At 46.5% G+C, this 27,712-nt stretch overlaps 1 protein-coding gene across 1 annotated transcript; it reads right to left on the bottom strand.

Annotated features, from left to right (window-relative positions):
* Nucleotides 1-784: 784 nt before the first annotated feature.
* Nucleotides 785-27,544, bottom strand: LOC148903621 (uncharacterized). The gene is made up of 10 exons (XM_089005945.1): nucleotides 27,241-27,544; nucleotides 26,148-26,293; nucleotides 25,947-26,028; nucleotides 23,500-23,635; nucleotides 23,219-23,418; nucleotides 17,841-17,977; nucleotides 17,608-17,749; nucleotides 17,242-17,523; nucleotides 11,745-16,500; nucleotides 785-3,084 (listed from the first exon to the last, which is right to left on the bottom strand). Exons 1-10 carry the CDS (start codon nucleotides 27,364-27,366, stop codon nucleotides 3,071-3,073), a joined length of 6,021 nt encoding a protein of 2,006 aa, XP_088862071.1. The 5' UTR covers nucleotides 27,367-27,544; the 3' UTR covers nucleotides 785-3,070.
* Between the last annotated feature and the right edge of the window lie 168 nt (nucleotides 27,545-27,712).

Genomic DNA, 27,712 nt, shown 5'->3' with positions numbered 1-27,712 from the left:
GCGGGGGTTGCTGGAGCCTATCTCAGCTGTCTTCGGGCACGGGGCGGGGGACACCCTGAATTGGTTGACAGCCAATCGCAGGGCACACAAAGACATACAACAGTCACTCTCAGACTCACGCCGAGGGACAATTTGGAGTGGTTAATCTGCCTGCCATGCATGTTTTTGGAGTGTGGGAGGACCCGGACAAAACCCACGCGGGTCCGGGGAGAACATGCAAACTCCACACAGGGAGGCCGGACCGGGTTGCGAACCGGCGACCTCTGTACTGTGAAGCCGGTGTGCTAACCACTCGACCGACTCGGGCCGCTACAATGCAGCAATGTTGAGTGAATGTATTGTGGAATTCTTTGGGCCAAAAGTAATTCTACGGTTAATCTGCTTATCTTCGGCTAGTAATACGAATTTCGATCAAGTCAAGGCGGACCATCCTAATTCGAGCCGATGTGCGGAGTTTTCGCACGTGACTGATTGACGCCATTTCGGGTCGAGACAAAGTATGCTGCCGTGCCTCCGGCGGACGTATTGTAAGACCGGGGAAGTTCCAGAAGGAGATTCTTCAGAAGGGATGAAGTCCTGGAAGTACGGGTGCGAGGGCTGGCGAAAAATTGATTTATTAATTATTGATTTATTAATTTGGAGTCAGCCGATTATGTGTTTTTTAATTGCAGCTGCAATAGATCATGGATTACCGTAACATTAATGCATTCATCAACACCAGCGCGTTATCAGGACTGCTAGCAGTTGCTACGGGGTTTCCCAGGGGGTTTCATTGTCCAGAGAGCGGGCAGCCCACTCCTCCTCCTCCTTCTTCTCTGCCCTAAAGGGATGGGGGTAAATTCACAGCCGCATTCTAGGATCGGCAAATTAATTTGTTCGCGAATAGGTAAATAAACGGAAATCAAATGAATAAAGCGGTTGCGTTAACATTCACAAACGTATTGTGCAAAAACATTGTTCCTTCCTGCATGAACTCTGCCGCGCAGTTCTCTTTTCTCCTTTCACAGGACGAGAGAATGTGCCCTGGGGAAAGAGCCTTGTCATTACAAGAGGACTTGATGGGGGTGCCGTGCAGACGACTATCCTTTCTCATAGGGAAACCTGCCCAACCATGCCGCCAGTTCGACGTCTTCATGAATGACATAACTGTTTTTTTTCCCATAGTTCTTTGATGAATACTGTCCACTTGAAACAAATACTAAATTAAATAGGCAGGCAAATTACACTGAGTGAACAAATAAAGAAGCCAACAAACAAATGAATAAACAGAGGCCGAACTTGAGTGAATTTGAAGGCAAAAGTAAAGTATTTTTGTTAGATTGGATAAAGTGTTTTCACTAAGAGAATTGACCACCTTGAAGTCAAGATTCCAATATTTTTGTCTGCGATCGCAGACAGAGCTGGGATGGTGGTTGATAAATTGTTCACTTTCCAGGACAAATTGATGAACTGCGAGATGCAAAAGCCATTTGCGTCTACCCGTCCTGTGATTTTCTAGGAGCAGACGCTGCTGAATCACAGTTGTAGCATTTTGATTCTTGATGTTTTTGGAAACAAAATTTAATCCCTGTTTCAATAGTCATCGGAGATCGAACAAGAGAAGCCGCAACGGCTGGTGTAATTCACTTGCACACCTAGTTTGGCACACCCAACTAATGATTTGGGATCAATGACAAAGCCCCTATTGATAAGTTTTGATTTCCAAAGGTGTAGACATTCAGAATGCTGTTCAAATATTTCTCATCCAACCATATAGCGAGCAACTAATTGTTACAATTAGGCTTGATCGTACTAAACATATTCAACGTTGGAGATGCGATGGCAGAAATCCAACGTTTATTAAGACAGCCGCAAATGCTAATTTATCTTCTGGCTGCCTTTGCGTACAGTGATGGCATTTGTCAGTTTAAAAGTAGTTTATAATTACGACTAAAAAGGCAGGGTAACCTGTTGAGATTAATTTGATTATGAATTATCATTATTATGAATTAAATGCAGTGCACATTACAGTAATTGCCTGCGGTGCATATTAAAGGAATTTCTCGCCGGTAAGAATGAAATTGACGGATAAGTTCAGTGGGTTCCGGTGTCAGTCAGAGATTCAGGCGGAGTCAGATATTATATTGTATAGGGCTTCCACGCTAACCAGCTTCTTTCAAAATTGAGAGAAGGAGATTCTTCAGGAGAGCCCCTGGGGAGTCCATGCCAGGGTGACCGGAGATGAAGCTAGGTTGCGCGGAAGGATGTCCTATGCAGAAGCGAAACTGACTGTCAACTGGTGCCCTCCAACTGAACAACTAACTGAATGGCGAGTATGATGACCATTTACGCAGATTGCCATAATGTTGCTGACCATGTCAACTTGTGCTAAAGAATTGTGGTAGGTTGTCCTCCACCCATACAATGTGGCGACATGCCAAAATTAGGCCTCCAAAATTTTGGAACAATGATTGACAAATGGTCTTATACAAATTGATAATCTGTGCACTGTCAATGATGGATCGTGTTCCACGCAAACACGTTCCCTGTCGGCAAATTGAGACTTTTGATGTCTCAACAGGGGGGAGTGACGATAGCTCAGATCATCATTGCCAAAATTTTCACTTTTGGTAATGAGTGATGTTGGCTGCAACGTCATTCCCCAAAAAAATGGTGCCCTGCAGAAATGCAGATTCAGTAACAATTAACATATACTAACCAACTAATATCTAACAATGACTTACTGCCATTTCTGTGAGAGAATGCATTGCAGAGCCTAAACGATGAGACAGACTTTAATCGGGAAAGAAACGGCAAGAAAGTGTGATGTGTAGAATGAAACCATCCTTTCGACATGTTACCTGGCACAAGTCTTCTTTTGTTCTCTACAGGACGGAGCTGCGGTCTGAACGGAATGACGTGGACCACACCAACGTGGGATGGACCGGTTGCGGAGCTGCTAGCCGTCTTAGCAGCCACAAGCTTCATCTGGATTCGCGAGGACATCGTTCGTCAAGAAGATTCCCGAAGCACGTCACTGGAGCCGCGTCGACAGATCACACACCTTTTCCCAGTCACCAGCTCATCTGTATCACACCCTGGGGCCTGCTTGCGACAAATGCTACAAACAATTTCGTTCCTCCTCATCGTCCTGGTGATCACCATCCAGGATGCCATGAAGATTTGACTGTTGTAGCAAATTACATGACTTTAATTTGAGATTGTTTCCATTGTGATTGTTCCATTTTGTGATTGTCTTTTTTTCTCTTTCTTCTTTCTGTTCACCTCCACCGATGTTAGATATGTTCGTCAGGGGGGAGATGTTGGGGTAATTCCCTATACAAACATCTTTCAACATCGCTTTCTAATCTTTGTTTACATTTTGGACTTCCTGATATGTCATATCCTGCCTTCCTTTACATGATATCGCATCTACATTATGTCACATCCTATCGCGTCACGCATGATGTGTGCGCTGTATAAATGCTCTCCCATTGCGTTCGTCTCTCTCTCTCTCCTCTCCATGCCTCCTCCTTCGCCGACACCGCAATGTCTCCGCTCTCTTCAAGATTAAACCAACTTTCTGTTCAACAACTGGCTTCCTGATGATTTAACCATCCTCTTCCATCAACACCCGTAGAAGCAATGAATCAGGGACAAACGATCAAAATAAACCCATTAGTATTATTTAAACTAACTTTGTGATAATACTTACCATTAACATGAATGGTTTTCTGTTACTCATGATTGGTAAAAATCCAGCCAAACTATCGGAATAAAAGTCAACTTGCCGGGTACATACGCAAGGTTACTAACCTGCCCACTATAGATGACGGCTGAAGAAACCTTCTCATCGATAACCTGCCCACTGCTCATTGCACGCTTGCTTTCTGCTGCCTCTCACAGAAATATATTGATGCTAATGTTAGCATGGGGCTTGTCATAGTGTCACTGATATTCGACTGTTTCATCGATGGTACTGTTTTATTGCAAATTAGAATCTCTCAAATTACTACCTGTTCTCTCTACAAAGGTGCTTATTCAAACAGTTTATTCAAAAGGGGGCGTTTAGCTGTTTCGACATTAACGGCACCTAGGTCAGGATCATCCAATCAAAATGGCGTTTTCTGCCAACCGGTGTCAGTGTCATCCAATCAGAATTGCGCTTTCCGCCAACACAAGCCACAATTGGAAGTGAACAGCGAAAACGCAAGAATACATATTTAGTTTGATCTGCGAGCCAGAGGCAAACATCAAAAGAGCCTTGGGTTACCAACCCCTGACCTAGATTCGAACTTTTCTCGTGAATGGTCATTTTAGTCTGAAAAAGTCGGAAATCCGCGATCGGCTGAGAATTCTCATCCCTGATATATGCCACATATCATCGAAGTTGATGCTATATTGCTAATTCACGGAGCTTCATATATGCTTCATATGTCGTGTCCTTAACCGGTTTTGGCGCTTTGCTTACACAGCTCGAATTGATACGGAAGGACTTATCGATCGCAAACCGCTTATGCTTTCCTCTTCAGAACTATTTGAATCATATTCAAAATTGGATGAGTAACAAGAAAGGATTCTCCGTACGCTCTGAATCCATTGTTTTGATTCTGGAGCAAGGCAGTTTGTGGGTGGGCCAGGATCGCCGGATTCACCTAGGTACCCAATGTGACGTCACCAACTGGGGGCGGGACTTTCTGAATCTCCAGTTTCCAAGCTCATTAGTGGCAGTTTTGGGCAACTTTAAGTCATTAGCTGTGTTTTGCGTTTGACTAAAAATAACAGCCTGCGTGTTTTGGGTGCTATAGATGCTATAAAACGTTTTTCTGATGTCAGCGAGGAAATAAAAAAATGGTGTTGGTTGTCCTTTAAAAGAACTGATTTTCAGAAAGTACCGCCCCTGTGTTGCTTTGTGTAAGCGGGTTCGGTAAATGATACAACTTCTGGATAGAGTTGAGGTTCTTTATTTGGATGGCTGTGTTGGTTGGAGGGAGAAGGCAATTGACATGTGCGGCTCTCGTAGGCTCTCATCAGACTGACTTGCTCCTTTGGTCTATAGACAGGCATCACTAGTCGAACATGCAAATGCGATTTGATCATATCATTACAGCCTCCAGTTCATTTCTGCTTCCTTGTTACTCATCCAGTTATGAATATGATTCAAATAGTTCTAAAGAGGAAAGCATAAATGTTTGTAATCGATTAAAGAAGTTATGCCGTGTCATTTTGAGGCATCTGGACTGAAATGTCGCGTCCCAGAAAATGCACAAGATGGGACCCAAGCTCCGTTGGAAATGGGCTGATTTTTCTGCTGGGAATTTGTGTCAGCTCGTATCAAATAGCAGTCTTGGTGCAACACACAACAATTCACCATCGCGTTGTGTTTTCCTTCTAATTTCACCACCAACACGGATCAACACAACAGTTTTCAGACGAAACAAAGTAACCAAAATGCATTGTGCGTCGCTTTCTCGGTCAGTGACAATACCTACCGTGACGTCACGGTAGGTATCGTCACCAACTCAAAAAACAAGACTTCCTGAATATTCAGCGCGAGTCTCAAAATGTAAAATATAGCTATATGCGGTGGAATCTTTGTAAAATGCGCTCAGTAGAAGTCGTTTGAAGTGATTTGACAAATTATGGACACAATTTGGCATCGGTTGTCCTTCAAGGGGTCTGCACTAAGTGAGTTAGTAAGTGCAGAATCAATAACATGAAATAACTTTTTATTTCCCCCCCCCAAAAAAAGCACAAAATAGAAACTGCGCTCCAGCAAACCTCAACATTCGCAATGGAAACGCTAATATTTGCACAATAAAAACAAATGTAATAAATAGAAATGGTTGTTGTTGTTGGAGCTCCCCTCCGGCCCACGGGGACGTGGTCCGAAGGGAGCCATAAAGACAACAGGGTGACCACCACTCGATATTTCCCAAATAAGTCGCCCGTGCGTGCGCAGAGAAGCAAACCACAACTGAACTGACCAAGTCAGACCAAGAAAGACGGCGGCGATTTGAAAAATCTCAGCGCACGTCACCGGGTGGCCGCAAAACGAGGCGCCGCCAAGAACTTCATCATCCTACGTTACCAAGGTTGACCTTGTCCAGCATGGTGAAAGGGGTGCAAAACCCAAACAAAGCATCTTTTGTTTATGGCTTCCGGACGACGTTTCCTCGTGTTCGTCCAGACTCTGGTCCAAACAGGAATGTGTGGATGGATCCGGGACAGGCACTTGGGGCCAAAATCCGCCAAGGGCCACCGCCGGCCTTTCCCTCCCGGCCCATATTCAGAAACAATGGCCGTGCTTGTGGTCTGGGCTTGAAGCACCCCAGCGGAACCTCAATCCGCCTCGGACGTGGGTTCCGGATCCACGAGGTGCTCCCCCTCACTGAGGCTCCTTCAACTATTCACTGTAACACAAAGGGAGAATAAAAACGCTTAATTTGCTTTTGTGGGCCAAATAAAATGATGTGGCGGGCCACATATTCTTTCAACCGGTTGCCAGTCTATTGCAAGGCACGCAGCACAAAGACAATCAAAGCTCACAATCATGCCGTGGGACAATTTTGTCCACCATGCACATTTTGGGTAATGTGGGAGGAAAGTCCGTAGGTAAGGCGCACATGTGAACCAGCCGACCACTCAAATGACCTTTTCCAACAACACAGGAGGAAGGAACCAACCGCAGTCGTGTTCCGTGCATTGTTTGCGAGAGTTTCATAAGAGTCTACAGTCAGTGCGACCCTTGAGGTTGTCCGCTTGTGATTTGTGACCGCGTGAAGTTGGTCGGCGGAGGGGCCGCTGTGAGGAGAAAAACGGAGTCTCACGCTGGAAACAAAAATTCGTGGAATGTTTGCTTTGGCAACGTTCAAAACATTTTTTCTTAGCGGACGCTGCAGGACATTGTCTTTTGACTCTTGCTGGTCTTTGGAGAGACCCGGATGCCCTATTTTTTTTTTTTGCTCCTGACACATGGTGGACAAAAGGGCCAGAGCAGCTTTTGAGTTCCTTCGACTGCCCATGTCAACTCTGAACAGCTCTTAAGCAGGAACTTTAAGTTGTCGGGATTCTTGGTCTGTGTGGGATGATACTTTTTGGGCAGGCACTGTTGATTTCCCATGCTGGACATGAAGTGGGAGGTCAACACCAACTCCATCCTGAGAAATGCCCAAAAGAGGATGTATTTCGTGAGGCTACTGAAGAAGCATGGCCATAGGAGTTGCTACCACAGTTCTAAACGACAGTCATCAAATCAATTCTGTGTTCTTCGGACAGTTAGGACGGCGGAAAAAAAAATCATTGGCATCATCCTACCCACTCTCGAGGACTTGCAAACTTCAAGAACCGAGACAAGGGCATGAAAAATCCTACTGGACCCTCCGCAGTCTGCCCACCAACTTTTTCACGTACTCCCCTCAGTCAGGCGCGACCAATCCATGCACACCAAATCCTGCAGACATTTAAACAGCTTCTTCCCTCTTGCCATTGACTCTCTAAACAGTAACCCAACTATAACTGCGTAGGGGCTCTTTGCATTTGCATTTTCCCTCTTATAGTCATTGTAGGTCCAGGTTTGTCCTCATTGGAACCACGGTCACTGATTGCTGAGGCGATGCATTCCGGTAGCCAATCAAACACGTTGGAGTTGGCCTATTGGACTACGAAGGGAGGGTGGGGGTAACTGACACTAGATGGACTGCCAGACCACTGAAATTTACCCGCAGAAGCTCAAGTAAAATATTTCAGCTTGAAAAAAAATGCTACTTTAAGTCTTGCGTTTAATCTTCTTTTCCTTTCGGCTTTTCCGTTCAGCGGTCGCCACAGCGAATCAATGTCCTCCATCTAACCCTGTTTTGTGCATCCTCTTCTCTCACACCAGCTACCTTCATGTCCTCTTTGAAAACATTTATAAACCTCCTCTTTGGTCTTGCCTCAGTCTCCTGCCTGGCAGTTCGAGGTTCAGAATCCTTCTCCCGATATAGTTACTCTCTCTCCTCTGGAGATGTCCAAACGATCTCAGTCTGGCCTCTCTGACTTTCTCTCCCAAGCCTCTAATGAGTTGTCCCTCTTATATACTCATTCCTGATCCTATCCAACCTGGTAACTCCCAAAGAAAACCTCAACATCTTCATCTCTGCTACCTGCAGCTTTGCTTCCTGTCTTTTCTTCAGTGGCACTGTCTCCAGTCCAAACATTATGGCTGGTCTCACCACCGTTTTATACACCTTTCCTTTCGTCCTAGCTGAATCCCTTCTATCACACATCACACCTGACATTTTTCTCCAGCCGTTCCAGCCTGCCTGGACACGCTTCTTTACCTCTTTTCCACACTCTCCATTGCTCTGGACATTTGACGCCAAGTACTTAAAATCCTCCACTTTCTTTATCTCTTCTCTCTGTAGCATTACTCTTGTACTTGGATCCCTCTCATTCACACACATATATTCCGTCTTGCTGCGACTGATCTTCAGTCCTCTCCTTTCCAGGACATACTTCCACCTCTCTAGTTTCTCCCCCACCTGTTCCCTGCTCTCGCGACAGATCACAATGTAATCTGCAAACATAATCGTCCAAGGAGATTCTTGTCCAATATCGTCTGTCAGCCTGTCCATCACCATAGTGAATAAGAAGGGGCTCAGACCCCTGCATGGACCCCTGGTGGAGTCACACCTCCACCTTGAATTCCTCCGTCACACCGACACGACACATCACAAGTGTCTTACAGTAGTCGTAAATGTTCGTACTGATCGTAGATTTTGGTATGCTGTATTCCCTAGCCAGATCAGACACTCGCACACTGTCACGTGCGAGTTGACAGCTGGGGCGGGGCCGCCGCTCCCGACCTTCGTCAGCTACTGTCAGTCCCCTAATCAGGGACATTTGAACTAGTCGCTGGCACTTCACCAGCGTCGGAGGATACGACGCCTCGCCCGAATCTTGGACTCTGTCAGTACAAGTTGTTGCTTCGCCCGAGGTGTTTTGTGGCCGCGATCGCGTAAGTCTATTGCTTGTCGGAATCGTGTGCTTTTGCACCCATGTGTGCCTTTTGTTTTACGAGCTTGTCAGGCTGGACGGATTGCCCCCGCCCACCTGCTCGCTGTGCTCCTTTTTGTGGTTTTATTCGTCACATTCATTCCGGGTCCGTGGTATTATCGGACCCACGCCTTTTGTTATAATAAATTCTCTGCCAGCACCTACGTCTCTGCCGCCTCCTTGGGGATCCTACACCTCCATTAACGTTCCGACGAGTCAGCAGTTCCTGTCACGCTCGGAACGTGACACACACCTCCTTCATATTTTGCTATTATTTCTTTCTTAAATGCCATAGTTGTATGCACTACTTTTCTTTTTTCACTTGTAGCAGCTTTGCTGCTTGCACTGACTTTCTTTGGAAGCATGAGTAGGGGCTAAAACACTTCGTACACCTATATTAAACGCGAAAGCAAAACGCAGCACGTCCGCACGCGACAACAGTTGGTCACGAAGAGAGTGATCTACACCCGTACGCCGCTCAGCATCCCACCCAACGCACTCACGAGTCGTACCGGTGTTCGAACTCCGATTTTTGTTCGAACTACGAAGCAAGAATTTCTCGAATTTTTTGTTCGAACGGTGAGTCGTTCGAAAACCGAGGTTCCACTGTACTGCCAAATGATTTATTTACAGTGATACCTCGAGTTACGAACCGCTTGGCTTCCGAACTTTTCGGTTTACGACCGTTAAATTTATGAAAATTTAACCTTGGCATACAAACTATTTTTCGGGATGCTCACGGAGCGCCACAATGAGTGATGTGTCGTTCGCGAAAGAGCCCATTCTAACAAGAAAATGGCAGGTAACTTGTTTTTGTCCTCTATTCCCTGCCACCAGTCTTCGGTTAAAGCCACCTGATTGGTCAAGAACGCGGCAGTGAGGGGGGGTTACAGAAACACAGAGCTGCAAAATAGATAGGCAAACGACAGAGAGAGAGAAACTTGATAGAAAACAGTGAAATTTGGAGTGGTTTCAACTTTGATATTTCAAAGGCAGAGTGTAGACTGCAAGGTTAAAATATACCATCAATCAGGCTCCACATATAACCCGCACAAGCTATCTGTACACTTGATGCAAAAAGCGATCAACCCAGCTAAACAGCACACAATTGATGAGGAACTAAGTAAAATTATCACAGAGAAAGCATGGCAACTTCACATGGTTATCGTCAAGAGGCAACCTGGAAGTTCGTCATCCATTGATGATTTCACAGCGAGCCACGGATGGTTCGAGAGATTTCAGAGACGTTCAGGAATTCATAGTGTCATTCGTCATGGTGAGGCAGCTAGTTCTGACGGAAAAACTGCAAAAGCCTACAAGTGATTATTCGTCAAGATGGTGAAAGAAGAAGGCTACGTTCCTCATAAAGTGTTTAATGCTGATGAAACCGGCCACTCCATTCCACCAAGCCATCAACGACAATCACAAAGGTAAATAAAACGACTTCATTCTACAGTAATTTATTTATTTAAAGGACAACCGATGTCTACGGACAAGTTGTGTCCATAATTTGTAAAATGGCTTCAAATGACTTCTACTGAGGGTATTTTACAAAGATTCCACCGCATATAGCTATATTTTACGTTTTAAGACTCACACTGAATATTCAGGAAGTCTTGTTTTTGAGTTGGTGACGAGTCCGTACCTGACGTCACTAAAGGACCGCCCTTTACCGTAAAAAAGACGCACTGTAGCGGTCCTTCCATCACGTCTATGTATTTTGCTGTACTTGTTTGGTCTGGGGACCTCGTGTTGCACCCAAAAGCCGCCAGAAGGCCAGAAGAGGGCGTCTAGGTGCCATATAAGGAATTTATCAGCCTGTGGAAACGGAGTTGACCACTTATTTTGGGTGAGCGATTTTAACCCAATGTTGCCTCAAAATGGCACAAATAAATTCTTTAATCGAACTAACAGCCTGCTAACATGTATGCTTTCCTCTTCAGAACTATTTGAATCATATTCATAACTGGATGTGTAACAAGACAGCATATTCTCCGAATCTGAAACCATTGTTTTGATTCTGCAGCAATGCAAGACGTCTTGGCGTGATGTCACGAACTGGGGGCGGGACTTTCTGAAAATGCCCAATTCGCAGCTCAATTTTTTGCATATTTTGAACACTTTAAGTCATTTCTATTGGTGTTTTGCATTTGACTAAAAATATTATACTGCGTGTTTTGGGTATTTTAGATGCTATAAAACGTTTTTCTGGTGTCAGTTAAAAAACAAAAAAGTGACGTCGGTTGTCCTTTAATTACAGTCCTTATGGAATGTGACTCTCCTTCCAAAGCAATTCCCTCCCTCCGATGTCCTCCTACCCCACTCCATAAAGCCATCAACGACCATCACAAATGTAAATAAAATGACTATTATACAGTGCAGTGTATTTCTTTCATTACAATACAATAACACATTTATTATACATTAAATAAGGTATATTTTGTGTAGTTTTACGGCTTATTTAGTAGAAAATCATGTTTTATAGGGATCTGGGAACAGATTATTCTCATTTTCATGGTTTCCTATGGGAAGTAATTTCTGGGGTACACACTTCTTGCCTTACACACTCTGGGAACCAATTAAGTTCATAAGCCAAGGTATCACTGTATCTATTTATGTATTTTTTTGGCAAGGGCGTAAGCCGAAACAGGTTTTTGCCATCATTTGCATCACTTGTTTCTCGGTCGGACGGAACGTACCAGTACACAGGGAAGCGGGTTTGGACTCACCATCATCATCCGAGTCAAATCCAAAGAGGGCGGTGCAGCGCTGGAGGTGCAGGTGACTCTGCAGCTCGTGCGCGCTGTTGAAGGCGGCGAAACACTTAGCACACCTTTGTCTCTGCAGGGGGCCGATGACGACATCCTCCTGCAAGGAGGCGGCAGCGGCCCGGTCGGACACCGCCGCCTCCTTCCGCCTTTTGCGCATGGCGGTGAACTTTTCGGCGAGGTAGGCGTTGGGAGGCGCGCGCATGTGCTTTTTGCCGTACTCAGCCAGTGTGTTCATGCACAGCGTGGACACGTGCGACTCTTTGGCTTCCGGCCGGTGACGGCGCCCGTTGTCTTTGGCGCTCTTGGATGTTTTGTCTATGCATCCGGTGGTCTCTTCGCCATTCTTCGCCGCTTCCGTTTGCCACTCGGGATTGCTGTTTTTGTCCAGATGGGCTTTTTTCTTGCTTGTCTTTATTGGATCTTCTTTCGTACAGGTTTGGTTCTTCTGATGTTCCACGTCTTTTGACCTTGAAGGGGGTTCCGTGGTTGGACTGGAATCAACCAAAGTCACATTTGAGGGTTCTTTCTTGGACTTTCTCTTCAGATCGGATGCAGTGGAAGTGGAGTCGCTTTCATCCCCGAACTCGGTCTTCAAAATGGACAAAGTGCAACTGGATTCTGCTCCAGGCATATCTGAAGGTTCTTCTCCGGTGTGGGTTTTCAAAATGGTGGCGTCACAAGTAGAGCCATTCCGAATCGCGTCTGAAGGGTCTTCATTGGTCTGTGCGTTCAAATCAAACGTCGTGGAAGTGGAGCCATCACCTGACGGCTCGTCCTTTGACTTTCTCTTGAAATTGTCTGAGGTGGTCATAGATACATCAGTCACCGGGTCCGAAGGTTCTTCCTCAAACTTTCTGTTCAAATTGGACACGTCACAATTGGAAACGACACTTGTTCCATTTGAAGGACGTTCCCTGGTCTTCCTCCTCAACATCTCGCAGGGGAGCTTTGCCTTGGACTTTCTCTTTCTGCCCAACGTGGCGGAAGCGGGCTCATCCGAAACGTTTTTCTTTGAGCTTCTCTTCAAATTGGACGCGGTCCCATTTCTACGTTGGTCCTCTGAGTTTTTCTCCAAAGGGGGGTAGCTGCTAACGTGGATTTGCTTTTTAGGGATGGCCTTCCAATCAAGCGTCTTCTCTAATTTCTTCTTCTTCTTTGCGTGGACTGCGGTGGAGGAGGGAAGTTGCTCAGTGGGGCCATTGGAGGGGGGATGATATCCTGCTTGATTTTCCTCGCCATCGATTGACTTTGCGGGCTCCCCCGCAGACGGGGGCCACCCCGAGGCTATGCGAGAACTTTTTCTTCGTTCCTTCTTTTGGAAAGCATCTACGTCTTTTGAAGCGCAGCGTTTCCTCAAGTTGAGAACTCGCAATTTAAGTGCACGGACGACGGAATTCCGAGACGCCGCGTTTAGGGGGGGTGGGACTCTATCCGAGGACACCTTTGGATCAGCGCCGCTGCTCCCGCTTAGAGTTTTTTCAGTGACTAGGGCAGGATCGTCGACTTGCTGGCACTCTTCTTCCATTTTGAACTTGTTAGCATCCACCGTTGCCGCCGCTGTCTGAGGACCATCCACTGTAGCGTTTTCATCCTGCGTTGCTTTTTTAGACTTTGGCGGACGGCCTCTTCTTCTGGGGAACGTTTGGCTTTGGGTGACATTGGCCGACGTTGGCTTGAATTGACGCCGCAATTTGCTCCCTCGTCCAAAGATGCTTAAGATCTGACTTTTTCCGGCGGCCCCCAGGTTACTCTGACATTTTCTTAGCCTCAGATTCAAGGTGCAATTGCCGCTCTGAGCGGCAATGGCGTCCTTGTTGGAGAGGTTCTTGAGAACGTTGGAGTGCTCTGACTCCTTGGTGGGTGTCAGTTGCTTCTTGGCCGTGGATGACAAAACGCGCGATGAACGCCTCCTCAATCTGCGAGCGGACTCGCCCCAAGCGCCTTCAGCAGTGGAGGTTTCGGCCCGTACCGGGGCAGTGTTGGCTTTTAGCAGCCTGGTGGGTTTGGACGCATAGTGCTCCTTTTCGTGTAGGTTGAGCGCCCAGAGGCAAATGAAGAGTTTGGGGCAACCCGGTAGGCAGCAGGCTGCCTGCAGTGGACTGTGTTTCCTGGCGTGGCGTCTCATCTCGTTGGCCGTCTTGAAGCGGGCGGTGCAGCCCAGGTGGAGGCAGGGGTGGCGGGGGCTGAGCCGATGTCGTTCCACGTGGTGCCGAAAATGCTCAAAGCTCCACAGGACCCGCATGCAAATGCTGCATTTGTTGTTGGCCACTTTTAGGGAGAGTTCCAGTGGTCCTGCGTCGCCATGGTGGGACTCCAGCGCGTGGTAGAGGAGAGCCACACGGTTCTTGGAAAGGTCCGCCGACCAGGTGCACCCGGCGGCCGGGCAGGCCATTTTGGGTCTTTTCTCCCCACCGACCTTCCCGTTCTGAAAACTTTGGAGGCATTTCTTCCTTGGAATGGGCGCCGGTTGGTCTCGTGTTTTTGAGTCGACTCGCTTCATTTGGTCCAAGAGGGTCTTTTTGCCAACCAGGCCGTTGGGATACTGGACCGGCACGTTTTTGGGGGCCAACCGACGATCTGCCAGCTTGTCGTTGGATCGCAAATTCCTGGTTTCTGCTAGCGATTGGTCACAGCCGGGGGACTTGCTTGGCTTCTTAGCGATGCGACGGGTGGACGGGGCAGGGGGGACGTCGGCTTTGGTCTCCGGCGCGGCGCCAGCTTGAGCCTTGTTGGCACAGGCCGCCTCTTTGCTCCTTTTGAGCTTCTCAATGTGATCGGAGAGGTGCATCATGGCCAAGAGGTCGTCTTGGAAGGCGCTGCCGCAAAACATGCACTCGTCCTTTCGGAAGTGGACCATGGCGTGAACCACCACGCGCCGGCCCTTAAAGTCTTTGCCGCAAAAAGTGCAGCGGAACTCCAACTTGGATTCTTCCGTTTCCATCGTTTCGTCGTCGTCAAAGTCCTCATCTGCGATGGCGGCGGGTGGCCTGGGTGACCTTCCCTGCTCGTTTCCTTGCACAAGAGCGTTCGTGTGGCCGGAGGTATTTGCGACGGCGCTTTCACATGGAAGCGCGGATTCTGCGGACGTGGTGTCCATTGCTCGTCGGTGAGTCTCTGGCTCCTGAGGACGTTCAACGGAAGTAAGCTGCGCGACCATTTCTGTGATTTTGTCTGAATGGTCGTCCATGCAGTGAAAATCTTGGTGGCGGGCATTCTCCAGATCCTCGTCGGCATCGTCATCGGATGATTTGTCCGTTTCATGAGAGCCAAGCGGTTTGGGGTTTTGGTCTGTGCTTTTGGGGGTTTGCGCATCTCGGGGAGGCGTGCGACGCGGCGAGACAGGGCTTTGCCGAGTTGGTGTACAGGACGGCAGCGAGGGGTCGTCGTCGATTGGTCCGCCTTGCATGTCAAAGGTCAGAGTCAAGGGGGCGGAAGGCGCACTTGTGACTTTGTTTACCAGCGGACCGTGCGAAGGAAAAGTTAGCCACATCTCGTCATTCAGTTCTCGGGTTCCCACGCCCGAGTGGGCCTGGTCTGCGTTTGAAGCGCCTTTCCCTAAAATATAAGTTTCAGTTTCGGTTAATGCGGTAGTGTTTTCAGAACCAAGTACTTTTTCAACCTGCGGGCTTTCCAACCGCTCTTTTTCCAGAGACGCCAAAAGCGGGCTTGGCGCTCGCGGCATCTTCGCATCGGTTTTCTGGCAAAATCCCCTGGAAGGTTCTTTGGGAGGACTACCGTGGGTGGAAGATCGCGTGATGGTTGACGCCGAGCCGTGACTCTTGGAGCTGTTGCCTTTTCCTTTGGGCCTGCAGGCGTAACAGTGCAGGAGGCGCACCAACACGCCGGCGTCCCTGGCCCGGAGGACAACCTCTTTTCCGTGTGGCGCCTTGGTGGAATGGGAGAGGTCGCGAAGCTTGAGCGTCGGTTTGTAAAAAAGCAGCGGCGGGCAGCCCTTGACCCGGTTGCAGTCTTCGCTGAAGGTTCCCATTAGCTCGTTGTCCGGGAGCGACAGCTCCAAAACAATTTGCGGAGCGGCAGCTGAAGCGGGAACCGATTCCGCAGAGTCCGTCGGCGGGCACGTCCTCTCCTGCTTGGCGGGGGCGTATTCTGACCCTTTGGACCGCGCGCCATTTTTGGGCTGCTCGTTTTTGGGCTTCCCGTTTTCGGACCTCTTCAGGTGTCCCCTTCGGTGTCTTACACGATGTTTCCGAAGCTTTGGCTGCTGTAGATTCCCGGAATCTTCCAGGAGCCATTTGGGCTTTTGGATCCTTCGTTTGGGAGGATTTTTTTCAGACAGTCGGGTGGCTCGTCTCAGTGGGCCAGACCCCGCATCGTGTATCCTGTCGAGCTGCCAAAACGAACGCCTCAAAGGTTGGGACGACGCTCCCTTGGCGTAGCGGGACCTGTGATCAGCCTTTTTTTTCACCGCGCAGCCCGCTCCCGTTTTGCCTAACTTCAGTTTCTTGGGCGACGCCCCGGAGCTCGGTTCTTTCCACCTGCCGTCATTTGTATCGGGCTTCGTCGCCATCCCGTTTTCAGGATTTATGGATGCGCTACACGCAAATGAAAACTCTTTGGTATCGTCGTTGTGGAGCCACGTTTCCTCCATCAGTTCTTCGTCGACCATCTTCTCACTCATCAGTTTCAAACAACTGGTCCGTAATGCAATGAGGTTCCAAAACTCTGGGTCAAAGTAAAGGTCCTTCTTCAAGATCTGCCCAGCGAGGGAGGGGGAGGAAGGTGTGGGCAAGAAAGAAAGAATAAATAAATAAATAGACGCATGACTGGATCGCACAGATTGAAGAAATGCAACGGGTCATTTTTAAGAGAAAAATAATTAATGAACCAGCGAACGAAAGAATCAGCTAATCCACAGGTGTCAAAATCAAGGCCCAGTGGCCAAATCTGGCCTACCACATCATTTTATTCGGCCCACGAAAGCAAATTAAACATTCTAATCTATTGAGCGAGCCAGCTAGCGAGCCAGCTAGCGAGCCAGGTAGCGATCGAGTTCGCTAGCGAGCGAGCCAGCTAGCGATCGAGTTTGCAAGCGAGCCAGCGAGCCAGATAGCTTTCTTTCTATTGAGCCAGTTGGCTAATCCCTTAAATCACCGGTGTCAAAGTTAAGGCCCAAACACCAAATCTGGCCCACCACATCATTTTATTCGGCCCGCGAAAGCAAATCAAGCATGTAAAGTGCCATGATGCTTGCTAAAGTCTGAACCAAAATGTCGAATTGTCGCATGTAAATCACAAATCACATTATTTTTTACTTCAAATTTGAAAACTAATATTTATTAATTTGTTGTGCGCTCTGTATTTAATATGTAGAGGGAATGAAGCATCATAATGGCTTCCCCAAATTCATAGCGGCTCCCGAGACGTAACCTTAACGACAATTTGGCCCGCCACAAGTACATTTGTCAGGACTGAATAAATGGAGGGAGCGCATTACCTGCAGCGTTTCAAATCGAATTTCATTTCTGATGGGGTTGTGCTCCACGTGGTAGTCCTGGTCCGGAACCTTATACAGCAAACACACTGTCTTGTAGGCTCCCACGTTGCGTTCCAAAAAGAAGACCAGGAGCGCACACGCCCGACACACTTCGAGATCATTGGGTAGAAGGCCGGCAATGGTTTTATAGATCAGCGACTTGGTGATTGTGTCGCAAGGGAGACGAGATTTCAGGGCATCCGTGCAAAGCTCCACGCAAAACTGGACTCCGTCTTCACCCAACTAGCCAGGTGGGGAAAAACGGAAAGAGAAAGGTCCAATGAGAGGAGCTTCGCTTGTTATTTGGATCGTCTTGTGGTTCCTCACCTCTTGGATGATAACTCGAACAAATGGGAAGACTGAGTTGACATTGGTGGCAGACAGCATCAGGCGATGGCTTTCCTCGAGAAAAGCTTCTTTGGAAGTATTCAGCCGGCGATGAAGTTGGCTCCAGATATAAACCAGCTCCCTGCACACGACCACCAGGGGTGTCAAGGCGACATTACAATAATTGACATTATTATATATTTTTTAATTGAATTCAAGTTAGATTGACCCACCACAAATAGTACATATCACCCCTGCAAAGTTGTTGGGAGAGGAACACCTGACAGAGGGCTAACAGCAGTTGATTTGTTTCTTCATTCTCTAAACTGCAGATGATGCGCACCGCGTCTTTACCGGTCAGATCAGCAACCTGAAAGAAATATTGCAGGTTGGGGCTAAAATAATCTCAGCGGACCTAAACAGCAGGCAGCAAAACAAACCCCAGAATGCCATATTGCTCAAATTATGCCGGCCATTTTGACTCATTCCAAAGGCCAGAAAATTGAGTTTGAACTTTGGGTGCATACGTGTTGGTCAAGGGTGAGCGGGACTTGGTCATCTTTTGGGGATTTGAACATGTTGAATTAGCTGGCGGTTCTCATTCATGGCCTCACCACCACACTGCTTTTGCACACTACAGTAAAGTCTCGTTATATCGATATCGGATATATCGATAGTCCCGGTTATATCGATACTATTTCTATGCACGCACAGAGAAAATTACATGCAAACAGGGTCGGATATATCGATAGTCCCGGTTATATCGATATTTTTTCGGACTCCCTTGAATATCGATATAACGAGACTACTGTAGTTTGTGACAGGAAATATCAAAGGCCCTTACTGCCATCTAGTGGTGATTTATCATTCGCACAGCCTTGATAGGGACTGAGTAATTATGCCAAGCCCTTTATTATTGTAATAATAATAACAACGTATTTTCCGGTGTATAAGGCACACCCCCAATGAATAGTGTATTTTCAAAATTTTCCACATATAAGTATATATATATATATATATATATAAAAAAATCCTCGTCTCACCCACCATGGGTGGTGTCTGTCCCCATTTCAGCTCGGGTCCTCTACCAGAGGCCAGGAAGCTTGAGGGTTCTGCGCAGTATCCGTGCTGTTCCCAGCACTGCGCTTTTCTGGACCGAGATATCCGATGTTGTTCCCGGGATCTGTTGCAACCACTCGTCGAGTTTGGGGGTCACTGCCCCAAGTGCTCCGACCACCACAGGCACGACTGTCACCTTTACCTTCCAGGCTCTCTCCAGCTCCTCTCTGAGCCCTTGGTATTTCTCGATTTTCTCATGTTCCTTCTTTCTGATGTTCCCATCACTCGGGACCGCTACATCCACGACAACGGCTTTCCTTTCCCCTTTATCTATGACCACGATATCAGGTTGGTTGGCCATTACCATCTTGTCAGTCTGTATCTGGAAGTCCCACAGGATTTTTGCTCGGTCATTCTCCACCACCTTGGGAGGTGTTTCCCATTTTGACCTTGGGGTTTCCAGTCCATACTCCGCACACAGAGATATATATATATATATATATATATATATATATATATATATATATATATATATATATATATATATATATATATATATATATATATATATATATAAAAAAGCATAAATATAATATAGAGATATATACGTTTTCCAAATATAGCCAAACCTGCGTTTTCGACCATAACATACAGTACCCACAAAAATGTTCACATGTACCATTTTTCGTAACTCGAATGTTTGTATGGGAGCGTCTGTATCCCTCTTCGCTCAGTTTAATACACTTCACTCTTTCTTCTGCGCTCATAACGACTCTCTTACGTTTGGATGGCACTATTGCAGAACTTGCCACTGACTAGAACTACCAAATACAACTCCTACACTAAAAAACGCACCATCTTATGTGTATAACCCGGGGATTTTCCGTTCTACTGTGCATCATCCTCTGCGCAAGTAGCCGCAACTACGTCACCGGCAAGAAAAATGGCGAAACAGACATTTTTTCTTGTACATCAAGCAGGAAAGTACACAATTTTGAATGGATTGTAATTACATGTTCCGGATATTGGAATTTCAGTTGTCCGGAATCGGTCTTTGCTATCATTTAGTGGTAAAAAAATTAATACATACGATTTTTTTCCGGATTAAGGAATTTCCATTTGACAGAACACCTTATGAGAGAATACCTACTGTCCATCCATCCATCCATCCATCCATTTTCCATACCGCTTATTCCTTATTCGGGTTGCGAGGGGTGCTGGAGCCAATCCCAGCTGTCCCCGGGCACGAGGCGGGGGACACCCTGAATTGGTTGCCAGCCAATCGCAGGGCACACAAGGACAAACAAGTCACTCTCACACCTAGAGACAATTTGGAGTTTTCAATCTGCCTGCCATGCATGTTTTTGACCCACGCGGGCCAGGGGAGAACATGCAAACTCCACACAGGGAGGCCGCACCGGGACGCGAACCGGCGACCTTTGCACTGTGAAGCCGGTGTGCTAACCACTTGACCACCGGGCCGCCCAGAATACCTACTGTATTTTCAAAATTTCCCATATATAAGGTCTATAAGGCGCACCTTCATTGAATAAAAAACATTTTCCAAATATAATCTATAAATATAGGGGAGGGGCTGCGGACAGTAGCTGCAAGACTTGTGGCTCAATATAATAATAATAATAACACATTTTATTTCTAGGCGCCTTTCAAAACTCTCAAGGACACTTTACTCATTGACTAGCAGATGTGTAAAAACGTGTCCACTCCAGTGCCAGGGTTTTTGTCATTGTCACTTGAATTCCAGGACCCCACAGAATATGATGTCACATACATGTATAAGGCTCACCTGCGTATAAGGCGCAGGGTCATCTTTTGAAGAAAATCAAGTTTGTTTTTTTGGTGGGCCTTATACACCGGAAAATATGGTAATACCTTTCTTTTTTTTACTAAAAAAAAAATACAAAAGTGTATGCGGGTTTTGGCATTAAATGAGTTAACACCCCATTTCCACCTACTTCTTGAAGCAGCTGATTGTATTGCGTCTTGTAAAGCCACGTGAGGTAGACCTGAAGGAAGAACAAATGTTTCCCCGCTGACGGATGCCGAAGGCAACACTTAGCCAGGGCTAAAGCCTCGCCGACCCGCTGGCGGGATATCAGGTACCGCACCCGTAGCTCCAGGAACACTGGCAACTCAGAGGCAAGGAACCTGTCCACTGAGAAAATGGATTTCGTATCAGCAAAATGAGTATTAAATCAACACACAAAAAGGCAAACGGGCACCGAATTTCACGGACCTTCATTCAGAGGTAAGTTGGATTGGCTGAGGATTCCCTTCAAGGTTGTATCAGCCCAAGCGCCTCCCGCAGCAAGCAGAGGCGCCACTTGAAGCAAGTGAACATTCTGATGCCTAAAAAGGGCAGAATAACATTCCTAAAGGAAAGAAAAAGACAAAAGGTTAATTATTGTCTCATCTGTTAACCGTTTGCCGTCAGGTTCGGTGTGATGAGAACAGAGGCCATTCACAAAGTCTTCCAGCAGAACCGAAACTGCGATTGCCATTTTGCTGGTTTGCTTTGGACCAAATGTATCAGGGAAAGGGTGTCAAAGTCATTTTTTTTGCCACGGGCAACATTGTCGTTACGGTTTCCTCTTGGGCCGTTATGAATTTGGAGAAGCCATTACCCACATTCACAAATTTATTCGGAAATTGAAAAGTATGATATGAGGTACCATTCCCGAATTTGTTCAGGTTTTCCTGAGGGGTTGCGGATCAAGCTCCGGTCAGACCTCTGGCAAAGTTTTTTCCTCCAACGAGGGGGCAGCATTCGCCTTTTGTACAGCCGCCCCCATTTCCATTGCAGATAACTCCAAGAGCCAAATAAAATCGGCAACCGTTTTTTGCCTTATAAAATATGAGTCTATGGTTTCTTACGCTCCATTGAGTAATAATAATAATACATTTAATTTAATAGGAGTCCAAGATGGCGCCCGAGTAGGCAGCCGTCAGCAAGTGCTCTGATGAGCCTTGCCTTTTTTGTTGTATTTGTCTTGTTTTTGTGTTTTCTTTTGTCACTTTGTGTTGTTGTGCATCGTGAGGAAAGGGATACGGATTGTTTTTCAGCATTTTTGACCACGACATTCATCAAGGAGGAGACTGTGCTGAGCGGTTGCGCCTTTTCGGCAGCATGGATATGCCAGTACTGTTTTTGAATGGGAGGAATATCGGTGCCATTCGATTGTCATCGCTGGACAGCTCTGGGGCCATTGTGCTTTTTTTGCGCCTGCAATGGGCAGCATCTTCACAGCCCCGCTTTGTTCAGTGGAAGGTCGGTGCTGTTGGACAGTCTGCGGCTGGATGGATACATGGCTTGAGGAGCCCGTGATAAGAAGGAAGGAGCATCAGCGCAGAGCGCCGATGCGTATATGGAACTGTTGCGGGATGGAATTGAAGCTGATTTATGGGGGACAGGAGATGTGAGACAATCTCTTTTCGTCAATGGATGCTACAGCTGCGTGTTTGCTTTCAACATTTAGCTTGTAGTCGACGTGCACATTCCACCATGATGTCCCTGATCCACTGGTGAAGAGACGCTTTGATCACACAATTTTGAATGGATTGTAATTACATGTTCCGGATATTGGAATTTCAGTTGTCCGGAATCGGTCTTTGCTATCATTTAGTGGTAAAAAAATTAATACATACGATTTTTTTCCGGATTAAGGAATTTCCATTTGACAGAACACCTTATGAGAGAATACCTACTGTCCATCCATCCATCCATCCATCCATTTTCCATACCGCTTATTCCTTATTCGGGTTGCGAGGGGTGCTGGAGCCAATCCCAGCTGTCCCCGGGCACGAGGCGGGGGACACCCTGAATTGGTTGCCAGCCAATCGCAGGGCACACAAGGACAAACAAGTCACTCTCACACCTAGAGACAATTTGGAGTTTTCAATCTGCCTGCCATGCATGTTTTTGACCCACGCGGGCCAGGGGAGAACATGCAAACTCCACACAGGGAGGCCGCACCGGGACGCGAACCGGCGACCTTTGCACTGTGAAGCCGGTGTGCTAACCACTTGACCACCGGGCCGCCCAGAATACCTACTGTATTTTCAAAATTTCCCATATATAAGGTCTATAAGGCGCACCTTCATTGAATAAAAAACATTTTCCAAATATAATCTATAAATATAGGGGAGGGGCTGCGGACAGTAGCTGCAAGACTTGTGGCTCAATATAATAATAATAATAACACATTTTATTTCTAGGCGCCTTTCAAAACTCTCAAGGACACTTTACTCATTGACTAGCAGATGTGTAAAAACGTGTCCACTCCAGTGCCAGGGTTTTTGTCATTGTCACTTGAATTCCAGGACCCCACAGAATATGATGTCACATACATGTATAAGGCTCACCTGCGTATAAGGCGCAGGGTCATCTTTTGAAGAAAATCAAGTTTGTTTTTTTGGTGGGCCTTATACACCGGAAAATATGGTAATACCTTTCTTTTTTTTACTAAAAAAAAAATACAAAAGTGTATGCGGGTTTTGGCATTAAATGAGTTAACACCCCATTTCCACCTACTTCTTGAAGCAGCTGATTGTATTGCGTCTTGTAAAGCCACGTGAGGTAGACCTGAAGGAAGAACAAATGTTTCCCCGCTGACGGATGCCGAAGGCAACACTTAGCCAGGGCTAAAGCCTCGCCGACCCGCTGGCGGGATATCAGGTACCGCACCCGTAGCTCCAGGAACACTGGCAACTCAGAGGCAAGGAACCTGTCCACTGAGAAAATGGATTTCGTATCAGCAAAATGAGTATTAAATCAACACACAAAAAGGCAAACGGGCACCGAATTTCACGGACCTTCATTCAGAGGTAAGTTGGATTGGCTGAGGATTCCCTTCAAGGTTGTATCAGCCCAAGCGCCTCCCGCAGCAAGCAGAGGCGCCACTTGAAGCAAGTGAACATTCTGATGCCTAAAAAGGGCAGAATAACATTCCTAAAGGAAAGAAAAAGACAAAAGGTTAATTATTGTCTCATCTGTTAACCGTTTGCCGTCAGGTTCGGTGTGATGAGAACAGAGGCCATTCACAAAGTCTTCCAGCAGAACCGAAACTGCGATTGCCATTTTGCTGGTTTGCTTTGGACCAAATGTATCAGGGAAAGGGTGTCAAAGTCATTTTTTTTGCCACGGGCAACATTGTCGTTACGGTTTCCTCTTGGGCCGTTATGAATTTGGAGAAGCCATTACCCACATTCACAAATTTATTCGGAAATTGAAAAGTATGATATGAGGTACCATTCCCGAATTTGTTCAGGTTTTCCTGAGGGGTTGCGGATCAAGCTCCGGTCAGACCTCTGGCAAAGTTTTTTCCTCCAACGAGGGGGCAGCATTCGCCTTTTGTACAGCCGCCCCCATTTCCATTGCAGATAACTCCAAGAGCCAAATAAAATCGGCAACCGTTTTTTGCCTTATAAAATATGAGTCTATGGTTTCTTACGCTCCATTGAGTAATAATAATAATACATTTAATTTAATAGGAGTCCAAGATGGCGCCCGAGTAGGCAGCCGTCAGCAAGTGCTCTGATGAGCCTTGCCTTTTTTGTTGTATTTGTCTTGTTTTTGTGTTTTCTTTTGTCACTTTGTGTTGTTGTGCATCGTGAGGAAAGGGATACGGATTGTTTTTCAGCATTTTTGACCACGACATTCATCAAGGAGGAGACTGTGCTGAGCGGTTGCGCCTTTTCGGCAGCATGGATATGCCAGTACTGTTTTTGAATGGGAGGAATATCGGTGCCATTCGATTGTCATCGCTGGACAGCTCTGGGGCCATTGTGCTTTTTTTGCGCCTGCAATGGGCAGCATCTTCACAGCCCCGCTTTGTTCAGTGGAAGGTCGGTGCTGTTGGACAGTCTGCGGCTGGATGGATACATGGCTTGAGGAGCCCGTGATAAGAAGGAAGGAGCATCAGCGCAGAGCGCCGATGCGTATATGGAACTGTTGCGGGATGGAATTGAAGCTGATTTATGGGGGACAGGAGATGTGAGACAATCTCTTTTCGTCAATGGATGCTACAGCTGCGTGTTTGCTTTCAACATTTAGCTTGTAGTCGACGTGCACATTCCACCATGATGTCCCTGATCCACTGGTGAAGAGACGCTTTGATCCTCTCCTCTTTCATCTGGAAATGCTTTATGTAACAAATAGGGTACAGAAAGTGCTTAAGAATGAATGTCTCTCTGTGGTTATTTGTTATTTAGTTTTTTTTGTTCTTTTGACTTCAAGACGGCGCCGCGAGAGTGGCTGCCTTTCCAGCAGCTCATGTATTTTGCTTTTCTACTTTCATTTCTTTCATAACTTTGCTGCTGTGAAATGTAAATTTCTCCACGGCGAGACTAATAAAGGCAAATCCAATCCAATCCAATTTCTAAGCGCCTTTCAAAACTCTCAAGGACACTTTAGAGTCACTGGATTTTTTTTTGAATGTTTATGTTGTCCTAAAACTCAATATTCTGTGGGTCCGGAAATTTGAGTGAAAATGACAAAAACCCTGGCACTGGAGTGGCGACATTTTTGCATTGTCTGGCAGTGAATGAGTTAAAATGTTTATGAAAAAAAATTGGACTCTTGTACTGTAAATAAGTGTTGATGTACCTTTCTTGATACTTGCACTACGTAGTTTTTTTTATGAAACGGTTTTGCACATTTCACCCCCCCCCCACCCCACCCCATCCCCTTTCAAATTACTGCTGTGGACTGCAAATTTTCCCATTGTGGGACGATTAAAGGTTTTCTGATTCTGAATCTGAATCCCTTCCACATATTCCATACAGAGTGGAACACAATTTAATGAATAACTACTTTTCAAATTTAAAGTAAAAAATAATGACTGGTAATGTTGGGACAATTTGAAATTTGCGTTGGGATTTAAGCCATCATCATGGAATTTCACAAGTTTGATTTGCATTTGTGGGCTGAATAAAATGAGGTGGTTGCTCCAGAAATACATTTGAGTTGAGAAAGTTGGTTTGGGGAATCTGGAGCGTAAGGACAAGCCTTTTCAAACAGTACGGGAAAGCTAAAGGTGTGATGTTTCTGCACTCTGCAACACATTTTCTCGACAGATTCCTGGACGGGCTACCTGTTCCATAAAAAAAAAATTTAAAAAATCAAGGTCCATTAGAAATGTGTCTCAGGTATGCATGGACATCATACCAAATTGTTTTCCGTCGACAGCACGCAAAAGGAATGGCATTTGCAATGAATACATTTCAGTCTGAAACATCCACATGCGTTATAGACGATTCACCTGGAATTTTATTGAGAAGCGTTTCAATGGCTCTTTGTGGAAATCTCGCTCGTCAAAGAAAAGCAGCAACTCAAAAACACTCCTGGGTGAAGGCAAAAGAAAAAAGAAAGGTCAAGAAAAGGTCAACCAAGAATTTGTACCCTTTGAGAGAGATTTGGAGATTACGGAAAAATCACCCGCTTTGAGGATGCGCATACTTACAAGGCCAAACTACTGAGCGTTTGGAGCATGGCATCGCAGCTTGACGTGAACAAGCAAGAGGCCTGAGTGAAGTAGGACAGGGCCACTTCAAGGATCTTGAGCCGAGGGAATGGTGACTGCCAGCGAGACGCGTACTCTTCCACCAGCTAGATTGACATATCAAGAAAAATAATAATAATAATAATGTGATCACTGATCTGCCATGTGAAATCATCAGGAGTGCCAAAGGAAATTTTTCCAATTTCACTTTATTCTGTCCGTCCGTGTGCAGTAATGTACGCCATCATCATATCACCATCTCGCCAAGCGCCAGGATTTCTCTGGGATATTTTGAGTTTGTCAAATCAAAACGAACCCTCCTTTGTGTCTCAGTACACATAAAACACACAGCATTCACAGTACCGATTACGCTTCATGGTTTTCTTGATATTTTTTTCGACCACATTTACTTTATTGACTGGTTTCGGGCGGCAACATAATGACAGCCTCCTCCCCAGACGATGACATTTGATGTTTCTAATTGTAAGGGATGTGTAATGAGTCCATAAACGTTAGGAAACACCAAGTTAATGTATCAATGGAGTCAATTGCCTTCATTTCATGTCATTTATCACACTGAATCAATTTAAAGATTGTCCTCCGATCCAAAAACCATTTGTTTGAATAGACGAAAAGATTTGCCTCAATGATAAAACGCTTCCAAACGCCTCGACTACTCCTATTTGGATCTCGGGTACATCATAGTGTTACCAATTCCTGAGCTCAGCAAACATTAGACGAAGTTTGTTGATCAATTCCTGCTGACTTGCTCAGGCGTCCCACAATAGCAGGCTAGCCGTACAAAACGGGACAGCCCCGGGATAACTTGAATCGGCGTCTCTTCCGAGGTCTTTAATGGCTACGACTTTAACGGTCGTCACCGAATCGTGCCTGTGTTCCGAATGCCACCGACTGATTCATAGTTGCTCTCAATTGATAGCGGCTAAAGCGAGCAATTCCGTTCTGGGGGAGGGGAGTCGGCTCGGCTCAGCTAACGTCCGTGCTAATAGCTTCGACAATAAATATGGCAACAACGCGGACCGCGGCTGCCTACCTTACAGTAATCCGAACAGAACGTTTTGCCGTCGCCCCTCAAGTCGTCACCGGAATAATATTTTAGGAGTGATTGTAATCGTTTCTCCAGCCCCTCCAACTCTGGCCAACTGCCCTCCTCCGCCATACTAGCTTCTTCGGCTCGCTCGTCGCTGCCTAACCAACAGGCACACAAACACGGCACGCATCCCAGCCGCTCATTGGCTAAGCGTCATCAACCGGTGCGCTTGATAAGACTTTTGGCGTTCGCCGACGTCGGCTCGTCAGGACGGATAATACCACCCGTCAAACAAAAAAAAACCCGTCGCGCCGGTTGAGGGCCCCTTCCATTCGAGCACCCCCACAAGGCAAGTGCGCTTGATATAAATTTGGCGTTCGCCGACGTCGGCTTGTCAGGACGGATAATGAGGCCACACGTCAAAAAAACGTTGCACCGGTTGAGAGCCTCTCACATTCGAGCATCCCCACAAGGC

The sequence above is a fragment of the Hippocampus bargibanti genome, linkage group LG01, assembly GCF_051943395.1.
Source record: "Hippocampus bargibanti isolate YZ-2025 linkage group LG01, ASM5194339v1, whole genome shotgun sequence".
Classification (NCBI taxonomy): domain Eukaryota; kingdom Metazoa; phylum Chordata; class Actinopteri; order Syngnathiformes; family Syngnathidae; genus Hippocampus; species Hippocampus bargibanti.
The sequence above is the reverse complement of the archived record's forward strand: the minus strand, read 5'-3'. Positions and strand labels throughout refer to the sequence as shown.